This window comes from Solanum tuberosum, unplaced genomic scaffold (assembly GCF_000226075.1).
Source record: "Solanum tuberosum cultivar DM 1-3 516 R44 unplaced genomic scaffold, SolTub_3.0 scf00150, whole genome shotgun sequence".
In the NCBI taxonomy this organism is placed as follows: domain Eukaryota; kingdom Viridiplantae; phylum Streptophyta; class Magnoliopsida; order Solanales; family Solanaceae; genus Solanum; species Solanum tuberosum.
Genome location: NW_006239073.1, coordinates 1,108,535 through 1,128,408, shown reverse-complemented (window position 1 = coordinate 1,128,408; position 19,874 = coordinate 1,108,535). Strand labels below are relative to the sequence as shown.

Below are 19,874 nucleotides of genomic sequence, written 5' to 3'. Positions count from 1 at the left end.
AAGAATCTTTTTATATGTGTATACTGATAAATAAAAATAATAGGGAAAACTTAATACAAAGCTCAATTTTAAACTTCTTTCAAAAAACTAAATTGACATATGAATCTTATCAATTCACACTTAAATTTTATTTTATTATAATACTAGATAAATAAGTGATAATTTATTAATTATCAAACTATTATTCAAAAATCTCAATAAAAATAAAATAAATTTATTTAATTTAATAATGAATGAAATAGATGCTATCAATGAGATTCAAAAATTAATTTCTTACCTAGTTACTCAATTAGTAATTATTATATTGATTTTTTTTTAATAAACAAATAAAATTGAAATTAAGAAATTTGTCTATTTTTTAAAATTTGAAATAATAACTAGTTGAGTTGAGAATTGATGGCATATTATTTTTGGCCTTCAATTTGAAACTAAAGGCAGTAGGCACCATTCTCGTTCGGCGGATTTCTGTTTTCTCCGGTGAATTGGAGTTGTAAGTTGCCCTTTTCCTTTCTCGCATTCTCTTTTCTCCTGTTGCCGACGCTTGTTTCACCTGCATCTCTGTTCACACCAAAACCCTAGTCCTTCTTTTCAAAGAACTTTATGTTAAGAGTACGATTTTTACTATTATTTGTTGTTGTAATGCTTTGTGTTTGCTCCAAATGTATGTATAAATATAGCCTTAACTTCAATTTATCATTGTTTTATGTGAGTAGTTTGCTTTCCATTTGAGGTGTTCCTTTGTGGTTATTTCTATTACGACAACAAAGTTGGATTAATAAAGCTTGAAAGATGATTTGTTTTAATCAGCTATTGCCAGAATTTGGGATGAGAGCATTTAACTTTCAAGTCATTTACCAATTCCGTTTCTCAATTGATTCAAATTGCTCCTTCAATTCAAATAAAGATATTCAAACATGCTGCTCTCGAGTTTTAATATTAATATGTTAGAGAATAAGTGATGCTGCTCTCGAGTTCTAATATTCAAATAAAGATACTCCCTCCATTGCATTTTAAAATGTGACGGTGTTTGATAAGTATGGAGTTTAAGCAATTTATTTGACTCATATATTATGTGTCTTATTAAGGAAGAAAACATTAAAGTGAATAAGTGATGGTTGAAAAGTTAAGTTTGAACTTTGAATGTATTAATGAATTTGAATTATTGAAACTTGTTAGATTTTGTGTAGAAATGGAATATTATGATATAAATTGGAATGATGAAAGTAACATTTTTGTTACTTAACATATACGGTATGAAATGTCAGATTTCTGGCAGCTGAAGCCCCGAAAGACGTGCGAACTAACGAGATTTTCCCATAGAAATAGAAAATGGTAATGTTACTCTATCCTTTTCCTCTTGATGTTCATTCCTCACTGTTCAGTCTAATCCCTTTAGTATCTATCTCCATTTAAGTTTTCTATGAAAAAAAGAAATCTTCTGATTGTTGTAGATTGGAAATTCCGATTCCTTCATGAAAATCAATCCTTTTCATAGCTTTATATTTTTAACTTGTATCTAACTGAGTTTTCTCCCGTCCCACTCTTTCCAGTTGTTTTTCTCATACTTCAAGGACATGGTGGGCAGAGAAGTGACAGTGGAACTGAAGAATGATTTGGCTATCCGAGGCATACTCCATTCAGTCGATCAGTATCTCAACATTAAGCTCGAAAACACAAGTGTCGTTGATGAAGACAAGTACCCTCACATGGTAATTGCATTCCCTTTTCTCCTTCATACGGTTTTTGGTGGGTGGATAAAATAATGCTTCTTGATTAGGAATGCTTACTTCTGTACTTTTATATACAATGGTTGGATTGTTAAGCATGTTAGAGTTTTCTTAGGCCTCTGACAATTTTGGTGAGTAAGTTGATCACTAGGGAATTCAGTAGGGTTCACTGCTCTTTCTTCCATATCTTTACTATACTTGTTTCTTATTTCTGCTGTTGATTTCTTTTAGGAAGTGATATTCAGTTATTCACTGCTCTCTCTCTCTCTACACACACACATATTCAAGAATTGATATCCAACTCGGCTCTAATTATACTGTTGAGGTTCATTCTATTTTCTGTGTGTATGCAATATGCACTAGGTGGAAGGATGGTATTTGTTCCATAATATTGTGATTGTAGTTCCAACGAACCAATAGTTTTCTTAAAAGCTCTTAACTGTTGGTTGGATATGTGCACTGGGAAAGGTTAATAATGGATTTGTGAATATTATTTTGTAAGATTTTGATGATATCAAACCTTTTATAAAGCACCTGCTGCTTCAATCCTGGAGGTTGGAGGTCCTAGTCACCAAGGCAGTAAAGTGGAAAGAGCCACTATGACATGGGGAGGGAGGATTAGGTGGGAAGGTAGATGTAGCCATGTAGGTTACCATATATAAAAGCAAGAAAAGAATCCTTGAAAATTTGCATACTAAGGATTGCGTTATTGCAAGGCTAAGAAATGGTAAGCAATAGGGTCTAAAACAGTTATTCCTAAGCAATTTGTCAAGAATTTCTCTGAATCAATTATTGCCACATATGACAACTATTAGTTATCAAAAATGATAAACTATTAATGTTATATAGGTTTTTCTTTAAGTTATGTGATCTTGCAGATCTAATGCCTGAAATGTGAATTGAGTACATTACACTATCTCTAGTCACAAGTTTCTGAGTGGATTGTATTAGCTTGAGTGGAGTTATGTTATTTCTCGCAATTTTCCTATGTATCGATTCTCTAGTATTCATGGTTAAATATGTTAGCTATTAATCCAAGGTTCTATTTAAGTTATTTCCAGCCTGGAATTGCCTGTTATGGATACATGAATCTAATGCCAATTCCAATCAGTGGATCATTTTAGTAGGTGCTTCATCAAATGGGCTTAAATTATTAAATTAACTTGTTAAAAAGGGTACCGAGCATGCAAATGTGGTGTTATACCTCAAAAATATTAGATTGAACAGTCAAGATAATATGTGTTAGCATATGCTTTCTGTATTATTACAAGGACTGGGTACCTGCTATGAGCCTGTGGATATAGTAAGAGATAATGATTTACCAGTTTCAAAAAAAAATAAAAATGATCCTCATTCCAAATAGATCACTTTATTTTCTGTTTCTTTTGATTCTCTCTTATGAAAACTTAGTATCTTAACATATTGGTTTTCTGTAGTTAGTGGTCGTGCAAATTCAGAACTAAAATTATGTGGCAAGGTTGGTCTCCAGTATGTTGCTCTTTCCATATCAACTCTTTTTTCAGTAAGTAGTTTAATTAAAAAACAGTACCAAGACGTAGGAGTGGGGGTTTTACCCTGTGCGCACCCAAAGGGTAGCGGCTGCGGGTTTCCCTTTGTCATCAAAAAAAAAAAAAACTGCAGCTATCTCCGGATCACACTATATCATTGACCTAGACCATCTTTATTTTTGTGACAACACAAAATATCGGTGGTCTTTCGGAAACAACTTCTTTACCTCACACAAGGTAGGGGTAAAGTCTGCATCACACAACCTCTCTATCTCTGACTCACACTAGGTTTGTTGTTTTTGTTGTGCAACTGGAACTGGAGAAACAATTGTCAGAAGATTCTTATATCAGATCAATCTCCCAAGTATGCAAGGGTATGTTGTTGTTGTTGCTGCACAGAGAGTAGATAGCTTACAGTTTCTGCCTTACAGAATCCGGAAAAACAATGTAAAAGTAGCCTTTAAGCAAATACTCACATGCCTTTTGCTGGTGCACAAGACATGCAAAGTTCCAGAAAATTACAAGTACTAAAAAAAATATGCAAACATAGTATGTTTACTGGTTGACACTAGTGTATTTAGCAGTTTCACCCTCTCTTTTTTTACTTGGTTCACTTTGCTTCCGCCTTTCCTGCCTTTTCCTGATATTGTTTATATTTTTTCATGTGATATGTTTTTCGTTGGTATTACCATTAACATTTTTCATGTTACTTTGATGTAATAGCGTTCGGTGAGGAACTGCTTCATCAGAGGATCAGTGGTGAGATACGTCCAGTTACCTCCAGATGGAGTCGACATAGAGCTGCTTCATGATGCTACGAGGAGAGAAGCTCGTGGTGGCTAAAAGCCTAAAATCTGAGACCTTCAAAAGTGGATGTACTTTTAAACTTTTGAGTGGGTAAATCAGCATGTACTGATTTTCTTTGTTAAATGTATTTTTAGATGCTATTGCATGCAATGCTTTGTATTCTGCTGTTCCTCCTCTCCATTTTTACCTAACTGTGTGGTGTGAAAGCCTTGGATTGGATTTTAAAAAAAAGTTGTACAATTTATGAAAAAGTTCTACACTTGTTCTTTGTCGACTCCCTCGTGTGGGACTCGTATTCCCTGTCTTCCCTTGTCTACTGCTCGTAGAAGAGCCAGAAATTTATGAATGGGATTTTAAAAAAAGTTGTACAATGGTACACTTGGATTTTTTTTTTAGTTTTTAAAAGTGTGTTAGATGAAATGGTCACACACTCCAACGTACAAGGCGGAAAACCATTATTGAACCCCTTCGCCAATACACTATAATATGCGTGTGATGTGGAGAGGAATAAATATGATATGACTGAGGATCGAATTAAAAAAGAAGAAGAAAGATATGAGGGTCGAACCCGGTTAAGATAGCTATTGACTCTTGCAATTAATTAATTAATTAAATGAGCTCCTTAAAATAAGTTGCCAAGAGTGGAAATAAAATCACTATTTTTGTACTCAAATCCCGTATTGTGGGGCGAGATATTTTACTTAGATCGTGCATGAATTAAAAAGATATTTGCACAATATTTAAATCACTTATTATAAGGTAATTACAAGAAACTTTCTTTATATATATAGGAAGCATTAATTTGTGATATCATAAAAATGGTAACTAACCTTTCATTACATGTCAAAGTATCCTAATAATAGTAGGGATCTCCATAATAGTATACTAGTAAGTTTTTGCACTACCTAATAGAGTTTTTTAAAGCTTTCATCTCTTCTTTGTCCGTCAAGTGCAAAGTCATGCTCTAAAATCTTGGTATTTTCTTACTGAATTCGTAACACTTATCAATAAATTTCCAAATGAATTAATACCTTGTTAATGTTGTTGTGTAGGTGACAAACTGGAGAAATCACTTGTTCTTTGTCTTCTTTATCAAGTCATCTTGATGGAACACAGTCCCGATGATCCTGTATATTCAGCTCTCTCATTTTTTTAATTGTGTTATATATGTTTTAATTTAGTAGTAACATTTAAAAGGTTATATATGTGTTTAATTGTTTTTAAACATTTCAGGTCTGTGTCATAAAAGTTGAAGTCAATTGTTGTACAGCATGCCAAAGAAAGTTGAGGAAAATTCTATTAAAGATAAATGGTATGATATTCTTATTAATTTGATAAACATTTTAATATTACACTAATTAAGTAGAACTGTACAAGTATGTCTCATTGTGAAGTACTATCTTTAATTTCTTAGTCCAAGTTTTATGCAATAATAAGTTCCTTGAGAAATTACTTAGTTGGTTGACTACCTTAACTTCAAAGTTACATTTTTTACACAATCAGGTTTATTATAATCTAGTTACATAAAATCTCTATGATAAACATGGATTATTGACCTTGTGTAATAACTTACATATTAAACTATGCTGATAGTGTAAACTATACAAGTTAAATGTTTACATTGGAATGTTATGGTAGGTGTGTTGGAAGTTTGTTATGATCCAAGAACAAATTTGGCTACCATTAGAGGCAATTTTAATCCTTTGATGCTGATTGAAGCCATTAAGAAAAAGGGGAAGAAGGCTGAACTGATATCTTATTCCAAGAATCCTCTTTCACATGATAATAATAGCACAAGTAGAAACTCCAATCACAATCACTTTGACAATAAAGAAGAGGCTGCAGCTTGCCATACTAAGGACTATAAGGGAAAAGCTAAAGTTGGTGATGACAACAAGAAAAGAAATGAACATTGTTGGAATAGTAGTGATGATCATGAGACTTGTGATGATCAGTACTGTGAAGATTATGTGTCACCAAAGAATAAAAAGTGTGAAGAATTTGTGTCAACCAAAAACAAGCAAAAATATCATACAGCTGAAGCTTATGTGGCCCCTCAAGGAGTTGATCCAAGCATCTGCAGGTATGAATGAGCCAAATTTGAATGGACCATATATATATAGGTTGAGTATCTTGGATCAAAAAGAGTTAAAAGAGTCTCACAACTAAAACTCATCCATCATGATCCAACCTCCCTATTTTGCGTCAAATACTTTCACATAAAATGAATGTGCCTCTATTTGCAGGGATCGCTACTGCAAAATACATAGAAGAGGAGGAGGCATGCGAGATTATGTTACTCAAGAAGAAAGACAGAAAAAGTATGCTATGTTTATGCAAATGGGAGGTCTGCACCCTGCTGGATTTTTCAATGGAGAAGCTGCAACTTACATGCTTCCTCCATATCAATATGGGCATTATGGTCCGGACCTGGATTATGGGTTTTATCCGCCCCCCCAGCCCATGTCAGGGTTAAATGACTTCACTCGTTATTTTGGTGACCAAGATTCTCGCACTTGCACCATTATGTAAGTGCGATATTCTTTAGTTCAAAGCTAGGTCTCTCATTATATTTTGTCAAGATGCTTTAGTTTGGTTTTTACACACAAGTTATGAACTACTTTACTACTTATGATCACCATTTTGTTTTCATTAAAGCCTTTGAATTTGTGGGGGTCAGTACTCGTTATGTATGTGAAGGGTCCAAAGAATTAAGGACCTACCCTCATTGGCTCTATTCTATACAGTCTTTATCTTGTATTTTTGAGAGACTATCGTGAACTTCCCTTCACACTCACTCTTATTGCTACTTTCTTCACAACAATGTGTCAAAAAGATTAAAGTATACCTATTCTTTTTCTATTTTTTCAACAAAAGACATATTCCAACATGAACAGCTTTTCATGAGAAAGACATTCTGGGCATTTTGATCTTAAGTATATATACTACATGACATTTTCACTGCCATCTTTTGATATAGAAGGCCTAACACAAGCTATAAAGGAAATAAAACAAATGAATGGGAGTATTTTTTAACTGCTTTAATTTGGTGACAAATTAAAATACGAGCTGAATCTCTGAGACCGTCTTCTGATCTTCAGAAGTGCCATTAGAAACAGTCTTACTACTCCGTCTAGATGTCCTCTTGGTAGCAACAAGTGAATTTTTCTCCTCATCGTCAAGCTCTTTCAATACTTCAAAATCAACCCCTTTGAGAACAGGGTGCAAATAAGCATCCTGGAGATATTCTTTCAAGTTAAAGTTTGGTTCTGTGGTCCGTTCTACTGTATCCTTCACCACCGCGTCCTGCAGAGTGCATTGAGCAAAAAATCTTAATATTCATAGTTGAGTATACCAACGGCAACTTTATGCTAGCTAACAGCATCCTAACTTAACACAATTATGAACATCAAAGTGTAAGATCTAAGGAACACTAACCTGCAATGGGAATTTGACAAACACAGACTCAAATCTTCCCTTGCAAAACTTATGGAACCAGATTGTCAAAACTGTAAGTACTATCAGCAATGGGGTTGATTGGGAAGCATCTTTGGTGCTCAGTAGACCGATTAATAGAAGGTGGGATATGACCAAACCTATAAGTATACGACGATTGACATCTGGCCAAAATGATGCACCACTCTCATACTTCTGATCGTACACATTAATGATCTAGCATCAAAGAAGCAGTTTTAATATTATTCTTATATTATGTGTTAAAAAAGTAGTAGGAAAACATACCTGATGGCGGAAAACCATATAAGAAAAGGCAAAGAAGATAATGATGAAAGGCAGGAGTATTGGTGTGACCACTGAGTAGACAAGGCCTAGCAGGAAGTAGAGTTGTAAGCGAGGTTCTGATACAGAAAAGTTTAATGAACCAGGGTCCATTGCTTCCTCCCTGTCGTGCTCCGTCTTCACTAGAAATGTATTTTTAATGTGAAACATGATTAGAGGAACCAATCTAAGGATCTCCGCAGCAATTCCAGCCCAGCCATCAACCATTATGAAAGTAATAAAAAAAGTAGCTTTCATCGGAAGAGTTACACCAATGGTTTTTGGGATCCTGCATTGCAAGCAAATGTTAAGAATTGTATACAAGTATTGTTTTTGCTTAGCCATTCTTTCCTTTATGGAATGGAACGGAACGGAACTCACTCTGTTGGAGACTGGTGGAGAAACCTGTCAAGCTGTTCAAATGCAGCACCAGTAATGATACTTCCAAAGAAGACATTTACAATTACAAACAAATGATATTTAGCTGCTGATCTTCTGTCCAAAGATGAAAGTGATGTAAAGCCTTCTATTTTTGACATGATCATTAGAATCATAGGAAGAACAATCAGAAATATCTTTAATACAATCCCGGGTAGAAAACCTTGTACAAATGATTTTACAAAATCCCTGCAGCAGAAATTCCAGCATAGGTCAATATATATATTCAAAGCTAAGCATTATGCAAGATGTAGCTGCTACAATTCACACCTACATTACTAAGTGAAACAACTTAATACGAATACTTGTTTACTTCCCAAGAAACATTGCTGGTCTAACTTTAATATATAAATATAAATATACTACAAGCACACATATAGAAGGATCACATACATATCTATTAATGGCTTCAGGAATGGAAGAACCTTTCTGATGCCATCAATGCTTGCAAATGCTTGAACGAATCCAATCGGGATCATAAAAAAGAAAGTAAGAAAGAATAAAGCAACAGCCATTAGCAGTCTCCGTACTGAGAGCTGAATATATGGTATTGAAAGATTATCCCAATAGACATCACGTGGTTCAGGAGCCCATTCTGTCAACCAAATGGTTGAGTTTCTTGACTGTTGTGTTTGAGCACATACAGCTGCTCCCCAACGAGAGTTAAACGAGACAAATGCTGCAGAAACGATTGCATTGGGCTCACTTTTAACCTTTTCTCTTTCTTCATCTTCCTACATCAAAACAGAAAATCCAATATTTACCTTTTCCTGCTAATGAAAATGTCTACATTCACCTCACACAAGCTTCCATACCTTAGTTTCAGGCAACATAATGACCAAATATTACCAAAGTAAACCATGACTTACTTCTTTGGTCAACTTCTCAATTTCAGTTGTATAATAGTCGATGGCATCCACAGATTTTCCACAAAGCCCCCAAAATCCTGTCTATACATGACAGAATAAGAGAATCAGAAACAACAGGAAAATGAAAAATGAAACTAAGTCTCAATAAACAAAGGATAATACCTTAATTTTTTGTTTCTTCTCAGGGTCTCTCTCATACTTGGTTTGGTAGTAAGTAAGCCAATTATGGTTACTCTTTTTCTTCTCCACCAATTTAACAAGCTTATTGGCATTGTAAACAACCTAAAAGTAGCATCAATTTAAGGTTCATCTGTTGTAGTAACTGCATAAGAATGAAAAGGGTTCTACTCCTAAATTTCCCATAATTACTCAGTATCCATCCTGTCAAATACTTGAATACTTCAAACATAAATATGGAGTACTTTAATACAATACAAACCTGCTGTGTAAGATAATGATCTGAATGATTGACACGAAAAAAATGTTCAACATGCTTGCTCACTGATTCATCAGGATCGGGTGGGACATTTCTAACAAGGACCTATGAGAAGAATCAGAAATTGTAGTATTTATAAACACTCATAACATTTGTGGTCAATAAAATATGTGAACACTCACCGTGAACTGATCTGGCCTACGTTTTTCAGAGGCAAGAAAATCTAGTCTCATTGTTGATATTTTCTTGTATTCTTTGTACAGAATATACAAGGTCCAAAATGTGTATACATAAGCCATCACCACGTGTGCCCAAAACCTGAAAGAATATAAAACTAAGTTTTTTATTAGGAAAAAATCTGTAATGACATATCGGCATAAGTCATGAGAAACAAAAAACATCAAAATTTTGTAAAAACAAAACATAAGCCTTCCAATTCCTTGGTAAACATTTCTTATAATCTTCTGTGTGGAAACTATAGTAATAGGTTATCATGGTTAGGTGTGGATATGGAGGGAGAGATTGCAAATAAAGGCAAGTGTAGTCCCTCCGCCTGCCAAGGATACTAAATGAAGTGCTATTTTTGGTACATTTTCTGTTTTGCGTTAAGAATTGAAGAAAAACAATAAAGGAACCAATTTTGTGTCGTGAATACATGTTCATTAATAACTTTACAGACATTATATTGATATATTTTTGAACCCTTCAGTATAGCAACTTATGATTACACACATATTGATATCAGATCTCTGATGTGCATTTTGGTTCAACTAATTGTCAAACATTTTCTACCAACAAAGGAAGTAAGTACTCTCTAACAATAACATCAAGCTGAGGTGTTAATATACTAAAAGGAAACAAGTCAACCCTCACCTCTTTGATCCTGAAGGAATATTGGATATGGAAAGTTTATCAATGTTACTGAACGTTAGATCTTCAATGTGATCTAATGTTTCCCCAGAAGTCCAATTAACAGGCACTAAAACCGCAAAAGAAAGTAGTGTGATAGGAACAAAGATCTTCAAGCTGCATTGATAATTCAGGAGTTAGAGGAACTCAAAAATTTGCAAAACAAGTTCCAGTATATCATAACCCAAAGACTCACCCAAGAAGGTAAATCCGTATATAGACAGCAGAATCAAGACCAGCATGACCTATAAGCTCTTGTTCAGGCATTTTTAGAGCTGCAGGCATCCAGTTCAAGAACCTAATGTATGTTCTCAAGTCCAAGTTGACAAATTTATTCACAAATGATCCAGAACTTCTAGGACTTGCTCGTATACCCTTCAAATACCATTTAGGGAAGTATACTCTGTCATTGATTGGCTGAAGCCGTGCAATTGCAAAGGCCAAAAGGAAAACAAGTGCAGATATAAGGTTGATCACAGCTGAAACAGAAATATCTTGAACACTAGCCATGTCACCTGTTATTTGGGGTGCAACTTTATTTATGAGAATATTTCTGAAGGAATTGACAGGTAACAGATATTATTATGCATATAAACTCGATACCACCATAGTTTCTCATTCCGAAGACAAATCAATCTCCGTTCCTACTAGCTATTAAGTGATAATAATTAGTATATGATTAGAGCTGGTAATAATGGATAAGCATAAAGTTCATTGACATTATGCATATGAACAAAGAGGGCTCTTTCCTATACCCGAAATGTTAATGGATCTCTAAATTATCAAGTTTCAACAAAATTGGTGATACTTATGGGGAGGGGATTACCGAACCCTCCCTCACCATCCGTGTGAAAGCATGATCAAACCGATAATTAGTGTTGGAAACAGGGGAAATTAAGGGTGATCAGCTTCAGAAGAATATTGAAGTAAGGAACTAACCAGAAAAATTGTCACAGCCAGAGGGAGGGGAAGGCGACTATAAGAAGATTGGTAAGTTTGCTTTGTTTTGATCATAAGAGGTTAGAAGAAAGTAAGATTTGGGTTGCTTAGAAAGAGAGGACATTCTTAGCTGGATGGTAGCTGGGAGGGCGGCAACAATAACGGGGACGGCCGGCTTTTGGAGGAACGAGACCATATATATATATGTCACAGTTTTCAAAAGTTACATACCACAAATACACTAAGTATTTGATTTGATTTCACTCAACTTTATACAATAGTAAGTAAATGAAAAGTACACTATAATATCTTATCAATATAAACCAATATTAAGCATCCGAAAATGTGACGTCGTTACCAATAAAGTAGGTTGAGATTAGTGAAGAAAAATGTTGACTATTTATCGATCGTGAGGGCAACCAAATTTGTTTGTTAGCATGGAATGCAGTTATTTGTGAACTAAACAATTTGTGATTATGCTTTATTTTATTTGTTTTCAGTTTTAGCTACCTTTTTCTGTTTGACATCTGATGTATTATGTGAGTCTTCTTTTCAACTTCTTATCCAACAAAGTAAAAATTCCTCCATTTGATCTATATTGTGGAACTAATATTTGCATTAAGATAAGCTAATCTACATTACACCTCTCTTGAAGTGTGCCCTTTTATTAATTAATGTGGGATGCCCTTTTTATTTTTGAACTTCCTGTCTTACAATGTTTACTTTCTTCTTTCTGGAAATAGATTGTATATGCACAATTGATTGGCTACTATTGAATCAAGTGACAAATCTTTCCACTGGAAATCTAGTAGTAACAGAAAAGATTTTCTTAAGAATAGAAACTTAAACAAATCATCAAATAAACAGAAAATTTTGATTCAGTTCATATTCTCAAGTAAACAACAAGCTGAACTACAAAAATGATCCCTCTTCCCTTCTTCCCGTCCCTTTTGATTCCATTTTGGTCATATCAAGAAGTAAGCCCGTAATTCAGACACCCATTTATTACTATCTGATTCCCACGATGAAAATAGCCGCCGCCGTCAAATCTCTGGTCAGCTTCTTCACTGCTATCTTCAGCTTCATCTTCATCATCACCATCTTTTTCTTCACCTTCATCAGACGATAAAGGAACCAGCCAACAAGCACCATATAAGTGCCCATTAACACATACAAAGTACTCCAATCCAGTCTCCATCGAACCAAGCCGCCGCGCCGCACTTTTGGGTATGAGCCGAGCCGCCGTCATACTCCAAACCCGAGCTCGACAGAATGGACACTTGGCTCCTTCTTCAAGCTCCACTCGTCTTCTGATCAAACTCGCCCTTGTCCTAGATTTCATAAATCCCCAAAACACCCCTCTGAAAAGCCCCAAATCATCGCTCCCAGTTGGATGCTCACACGGATCACTCACGTACAGCAAATCACTTCTACATTTCTTCACCAAAAAACTCCGACCGGATGTCTTCGAAAACCGAGATGTTTTCACGAAGTGACCCGATGGCGATTCGCGCACTTGGAAATGCCGGGTCGATTGACATCCATTGCAGAAAAACATCAATTTTGCCATCGCCTGCCATCCGCCGCCAATTCTACCGCTCGGAGAGCCGTCAGTTAACGCCGTTATCATTTGCGGAGCTCGATACACGCATAGCTCTCTCCATAGAATCCTTCTCGCAACTGCACGGAGTTTCCTATTGACCGACGCCGTTTGACATAGTGTACGAATATCCCAATTCATTGACGCAAACACCAAGATAAGAATCCTCTCATTGTAAATTCCCGATTCGGACGACTCTCCGACCCGCCGTCTTTGACTCCGATTGTCACTCATACTTACTTTTCCGACGAGAATGTGGTCAGTAAAGTAGTTTTTTGGGAACTTAAATAAACGGCTAAGAGTAGATAAATACATACATACCTGCCCATCATTGCAAAATACTTGGCTACGTGCTTCTCTTTGATTGGATGATAGAGACCATACGGATATGATATTTCTTCGGGTCAATGTAATCGTATGGAAGCAAGCAAGCAAGGATCCATGGACACGTGTCCTTTATTAAATACATACTCCATTTTTTTTTTAGTGGCTCGAAAATATCTTATGTAATACGTGGCAGGGCTATAAATATTTTGGATTTTAATATATGTTTGTGATTCTTTCTACAAGTGATGTGCTTACAAGTGTTTCTTCAAACAACCAACTAACACGTATATCATTTTGACTTGTTTACTCTCATAAGTGTGTAATTTTGTAGGGAAGAAAGAGACAAATCGATATAGCATGATTGAGTACTTTGAAGAAAAAAAAACGTTACTTTTGATATTTGTAGTATTTTATATCATTAGAAAGATATTTTTCATGTGCCAGATGGAAGTGTTTGATTTCACTTGTTTGTGAATTTATATTATAGTTACTATAGTATAGAATTATTGATTTAAGACGTATTTACAGGTGTATACGTATAATATTGTCTTGTGTTTAAAGTTACTCCATTTATTTTAAATTAATTGAATTTTTGAAACATTTTTTATTTTTCAAATTAACTTAATTATTTAATTTTCTAGACTAATTTTAATATGTTCTTTCAATTTTACCCTTCATTAGTTAGTACCGTACTATAGTGCTTTTATCTCATGAGCTTATTCTTATGACGTTCCTTCATGTTTGAGTATGGTTATATTCTCACAACTTTTGTTACCGAAGTTAGACATGGAACTTTATTCTTTACTTAATCCTTTTTATCTCCATGTTCCATTGATACCATAATATGCACAATAACAAGAATAACTAATGGTAGCAATTTACGATAATTCATTATTCTTCGCTACTATATATAAAAGTTAAAAGTAATTGTTGTGGACAATTCTTTTTTTTTTATTTGCAAATTTCAATCTATCCAACATATGTTAGATAAGTATTTTTAATTTCAAACGATGAGCTTTTATTTAATCTTTTCATATGCTATAAAACTCAATTTATTCATAGAAATTGATATGAATTAAAAGCAAGTTCCGATCCAACTTAATAATAATTACTCCATTTCTACTTTTCTTCAAAGTATAATAGAGTAACAAATTAAAAGTAGTTGACTAGTAAGAAGAGGGGGTGAAATTTTATGTTACAATTCTTTTTTAATATATATATTCAATTTTATTTTTTTATCTAATAAATACGAGTTAATGTTTATATATATGTCAAATTAAAAGACCAAGGCATTGATGTTGAAATGAGATAGGACAATTATATAGATAGCTTTTAATTAAATGTCGGATCCATTTTCGGGTCGCACCACAATTATCTGATGATGGAGTCCAGTCTTCCTTCATGTTTCTTAAATTCTCAGGTTTTCTTTGGGTGAGTTGCCAAGAATCTGCGCTACTCTTGGAAACTAGTCATCTTTTTTTTAACCCCATTGATGAGGTTGTTGTGACACATATCAAAATGGGTGCTTCTCCATCAGTCCCACAAAAATGAATCCACCAATTCACCGTCAAGGTTATGTTTTTACAGAATCATTTTCCTCTCTTTTCAACGTGTATTAGCATTCTCATATCTTTGTTTCCAATTTGCAGGATAGCAAAGGAAAGGATGTAGACCTCACCATCTACAATGAAAAAGTGCTTCTTCTTCCAAATGGTTTACACTTCTCCTTTTTCCATTATTTTTATATGCAAGTAATTTCCAAACTTTAAGCTTTATTATCTGTATCGGTTACTTATTGACCCCTCCATCACAAACACTTTTGGTTTATTGTGAATTCTGTCCAAATGTATTTTTTAGGAATTGCACTTCTATACAGTTCCTTTAATATCCAAATTATTGAGTTGGTCTATTACAATTTAGCTAAAGATTAGTTAAATTGACTTTCAATTAAATTAACCCTCAATAAGCGAAAAGTGTCACATCAATGTGTGTGTGTGCGCGTGTGTGTGTATTATTGTTATGATATATTACCCCGTTAGACATATATGGTGATGGTGTGCGTGTGTGTTGAAACAGTTCATTCACAAACTCAAACTATACCCAGTTGACTGAACTCTACGACAAATACAAGGAGGAAGGTGATCCTTTTGTTTTCTCTCAAAATTTGTTCCTCATATTGTTACAATTAGTTACTGACTATACATGATGACATATTCGTATACTCATAATTTTTCTCTCAAGTTTGTACTCCCTTAACTATGTTTGTGATTCTGTACATACGACAATGTAGTATATATTTTAATTGAAATTCAGACTTTGAGGTCTTGGCCTTCCCCTGCAACCAATTCTTGAAGCAAGAGCCAGGGACAAGTGAGGAAGCACAACAATTTGCTTGCTCTAGATTCAAGACAGAATATCCCTCCCATTTTCCAAAAGGTAAGATGACATGTATGATAAATTTTGATAATCAAGGCATTTTCACCTAATGACATGGACTTAGTTATTGTTTGAATTGCGCTTATGTTCTTAGTGGACGTTATGGGTGACAGAAGCGGCTCACAATCTTCCCTATTGGATGTTGAAAGCATAAACACATATAGAGCACAGAGATCCACTAGAACATAATATATGTAAAAAAACATGAGACTGGAAGCAAAATTAGGACACTTGAAGAATATATGTTTGTCCCAAGATTTGTGGTGGAAAGGGGTTAGATCTTAGATGTTATTGTGCATCCTTTTTGGACTGCTCGACCGTGTTATACATTTAGATAGTACAACTTATTGTGTGGCAAAAAAACAAAACAAGAAAAGCTAATTCTGAAATCCTGTTGATTCTTGCTTGTGGTAGATAATAGATTAATGAGTTATTGATGAAGTTTAATATGTCTTTTAATCCGTGATGGAGGGGGTTGGAGATTAGATTTTATTATGTGTCCTTTTTTGCCTGCTCTACCGTGTTATACATTTAGATAGTTACAACTTATTGTGTGTGGCAATAGAACAAAACAGGAAAAATTGATTTAGTAATTCTGAGTCCTGCTGATTCTTGCTTGTGGTAGATAATGTATTATTGATCTATTGAATGTAGGATCTTGTTTATGTGGTTTCACTTATTGATGTAGTTCCTAATTCTTATCATGTATAGAAATAAAATTTGTATTGTATCTGGGGGATTTCCCAAGTAATATTTGGGGGAAAATTTGGCAACAAATACAATACAAATTTTATTTATATACATGATAAGAATTAAGAGCTACATCAATAAGTGAAACCACATAAATAGGATCCTGCATTCAATTGCTCATTAATACATTATCTACCACAAGCAAGAATCAGCAGGACTCAGAATTACTAAATCAGCTTTTCCTGTTTTGTTCTATTGCCACATGGCCTACACACAATAAGTTGTAACTATCTAAATGTATAACACGGTAGAGCAGTCCAAAAAGGACACCTAATAAAATCTAATCTCCAGCCCCTTCCATCACGGATTAAAAGACATGCTAAACTTCATCAATAAGTACTCATTAATATATTATCTACCACAAGCAAGAATCAACAGGATTTCAGAATTAGCTTTTCCTGTTTTGTTTTTTTGCCACACAATAAGTTGTACTATCTAAAATGTATAACACGGTCGAGCAGTCCAAAAAGGATGCACAATAACATCTAAGCTCTAACCCCTTTCCACCACAAATTAATAGATTTCTCAAGTAATATTTGTGGGAAAATTTGGCAAATAGTGTTTGTCCATACAATTTGGCAAATATCTCAAATACTAGTATTTAGGCCAAATCTCATTATTTGGGATCTTTTAAAATTGAAATTTTTACTACCAAACTTTTATCTTTTACAAAACACCCTCTATAGTAGTTGTTTGCGTTGTATTACATAATTTTTTATGTGAACACCAAAGTAGTGATGAAATATTCATTGAATATGAAAGTGTGATGATATGGTTGTTGATGGGGGTTTGCCTTCTGGGTCGAGGTCGTCGTGCCGGGCTTGCCTAGTGCGGGTTACCTCTCCTATGTGGTTTGCGAGCTATTGCATAGGAGCGAGAGTTTTACCCTGTGCGCACCCAAAGGGTAACGGCTGCGGGTTTCCCTTGTCATAAACAAAAATAAAATGATATGGTTCTTGATGAAAAACCGACTCAGGATAACAAAGTCATGTGCTTTGTCTACTTTACAATGTATGGAATGATGTTTGTTGCACTCACTCCAAACTACCACATTGCTCCAGTGTCATAGACAAACTTGTTAGTTGTTGCGACGAAGATCCAATTGAATTGTAATACAAACTTATGGTTAGTTTTGATAGTTTTTAAAACTTATGGGTATAAATCATATTTTTCTAAAATAGTGAAATATGTTTCCCAAATATTATGGTCAAACACATGGTAAAATTTCGCCCAAATTTTCACCCAAACAATATTTGTAAAATATTTGAAAATCTATGGTCTAACGCTAGCTTAATATAGGAAAATGAAATAACAAGGACAATAGAAAAGATCAATCAGAGTTGTGATAGAAAGATAAGTACTCATTCATCATTAATCAAAAGTCTTAAATTCGCGTTCTCCTTAGTTCGGAGTCCCTAAAATTTCTTGATGCAAATTTAAATTAAGTCGGACAGATGGGAAAAAAAGGTCAAAAGAAAGAAGTTTGTCCTTCTATTTTTGCAGATGGACCAAAACCAAGATAGGCAAGTGATGTTACTGCAAAAAACTTTATGTAAATTCTTTAAAATAAAACAAGCAAACGCTAGCTTAGCATTTAGCTCATTTGGGTCTAACCTTGCTGCATTTCGAATCCAATTATTCCAGTGTATATGATTGCATCATTTCCAGTTATTACTTCTTGTTCGTTATCTACTTCTTACCTTTGTTTAATTTTCGATAAGTCTCATCTGTGTTGCATGCGCCCAAGGGTGTGGTGAGACATTTGATGAAGAAAATGAAACAGGAACAACCGCACTGGCCGTAATAAACTGACTTTCATGCTAAGCTGGATTCTACACCACGTGAGACTGTGGTTTGAATCCCAGCAGAGGCAAAAAAAGTTACATCATTTCATTCTATCTTCCTATTGAAGAGTTACTTACATATACTGGTGAGAGGATATAGGTACCTAGTAGATAGTCGTCCATGTAAGTTGACCCATTTGCCTGGTGGCCAGAGACCACCTTACAGAAAGGATCTTCATCTGTCTCCAAACGTTTGCTAAGTAATCCTCATCTGTGTTTGTTGTCTACTTTTTACCTTTTGTATAAGTTTCTATACCATGTGACATTGTTTCCATTTGAATCCTTTCTTGTTTGCCATATGTTCATCTTAGCATTCAGAAATCAGTTCGTTCTTAGTATATGTGTTTAATTGTACTGGTGAGTATTTCAGTTGAACAAATAAATGACTGTTAGAGTTTTCCTACTGAAAACTTGTTATTTTGCTAGAGTAAATCTTGTTAAAAGACCAAAAAGCTGATCAAATGTATCGGGAAATGATAGCTGTTGTTGTAACCTGATCTAATTCTGTAGACTTAACGGATCAGCAGGAACTGTATTATGGGAATGTGTGAGGTGGCAAATGCTTTTGTTGCTCTGCACCTTTACCTTTCTGCCATTTGTCATTTTTTCTCGTTATTTCAATTTAAAAGCAATAATTCTAGTTTTTCAATTGTGTTGTACCATTGAAGTTTGAACATATTTCTGCCCTTTTACCAGAAGTTGGAAGCAACCATCCTGCTATATATGGCCTTTTTGCATTCTATGTATTAGTCGATCTTGTATATCAAGATTTTGAAGAGTCTATCTGCAGCTGGTTATTGAGAATATCTTTTATCGTTTTGTTGCAACTCTGTTGACCTAATAACAAACTTGAAAGTCAAACTAGGTGCGAGTTAATGGTCCGGATGCAGCACCAGTTTACCAATTCCTGAAATCAAGCAAAAGTGGTTTTCTCGGTTCCAGCATCAAATGGAATTTCACCAAGTTTCTAATTGATAAGGAAGGAAAAGTTATCAAGCGTTATGGCTCCACTACTGCACCATTGGCAATTGAGGTTGGCCTCTCTCTCTCTCTCTCTCTCTAGAGTCTCGGGGCAGCAACTTAGTAACACAGAAGTAAATATTGTTGCGAAAATAATAAAATAGGGCAACCTGGTGCACTAAGCTCCTGCCATGTGTGGGGTGCTCTAGGGAAGGGTCTATTGTAGACCACCTTACCCTCTTCTTATTTTTTTGATAAGCAAGATCTCCACAATTCTTGTATTAATGGAAAACTTATAGATTTTCTGAAATATAATTTTTGTTAATGACTCCAAATCAAGTAGCAAATTCAGTGCCCTTTATGAGATTCATGTACGTACAGAGGTGATTTTCCCTGGATTAACTTGCAGGCTGATATCCAAAAAGCACTAGGGAAGGTGTGAGAGGCTATATCAGTTGATGAGTTCAGTTACATAAATAAAAAGAGGATGGATGGAGATTTCTTGCATATTCTGCTTGTACATATATATATATATGGTGTCTGTTTC

At 34.7% G+C, this 19,874-nt stretch overlaps 3 protein-coding genes and 1 pseudogene across 4 annotated transcripts; 2 read left to right on the top strand and 2 right to left on the bottom strand.

Annotated features, from left to right (window-relative positions):
* Positions 1–382: 382 nt before the first annotated feature.
* On the top strand, positions 383–4,316 carry LOC102600939 (sm-like protein LSM2). 2 transcript variants are annotated; one of them, XM_006352723.2, is made up of 4 exons: positions 385–490; positions 1,266–1,332; positions 1,551–1,709; positions 3,959–4,316. In XM_006352723.2, exons 2-4 carry the CDS (start codon positions 1,330–1,332, stop codon positions 4,076–4,078), a joined length of 282 nt encoding a protein of 93 aa, XP_006352785.1. In that variant the 5' UTR covers positions 385–490; positions 1,266–1,329; the 3' UTR covers positions 4,079–4,316. The 2 variants fall into 2 exon arrangements, with proteins under 2 accessions (XP_015166561.1, XP_006352785.1); XM_015311075.1 differs by lacking the exon at positions 1,266–1,332 and having other exon boundaries at positions 383–490.
* A 2,606-nt stretch (positions 4,317–6,922) lies between these two features.
* LOC102600603 (CSC1-like protein At4g02900) lies at positions 6,923–11,637 on the bottom strand. Its single transcript, XM_006352722.2, has 12 exons — positions 11,411–11,637; positions 10,668–10,986; positions 10,436–10,588; positions 9,745–9,880; positions 9,566–9,667; positions 9,289–9,408; positions 9,127–9,207; positions 8,651–8,991; positions 8,201–8,446; positions 7,784–8,108; positions 7,481–7,714; positions 6,923–7,348 (listed from the first exon to the last, which is right to left on the bottom strand). The coding sequence occupies exons 2-12, from the start codon at positions 10,979–10,981 to the stop codon at positions 7,100–7,102; spliced, it is 2,301 nt and encodes a 766-aa protein (XP_006352784.1). The 5' UTR covers positions 10,982–10,986; positions 11,411–11,637; the 3' UTR covers positions 6,923–7,099.
* A 545-nt stretch (positions 11,638–12,182) lies between these two features.
* On the bottom strand, positions 12,183–13,300 carry LOC102600273 (EID1-like F-box protein 3). Its single transcript, XM_006352721.2, has one exon. The coding sequence runs from the start codon at positions 13,242–13,244 to the stop codon at positions 12,381–12,383; it is 864 nt and encodes a 287-aa protein (XP_006352783.2). The 5' UTR covers positions 13,245–13,300; the 3' UTR covers positions 12,183–12,380.
* Positions 13,301–14,654: 1,354 nt separating this feature from the next.
* Positions 14,655–19,849, top strand: LOC102599611 (probable glutathione peroxidase 4; annotated as a pseudogene).
* Positions 19,850–19,874: the final 25 nt, after the last annotated feature.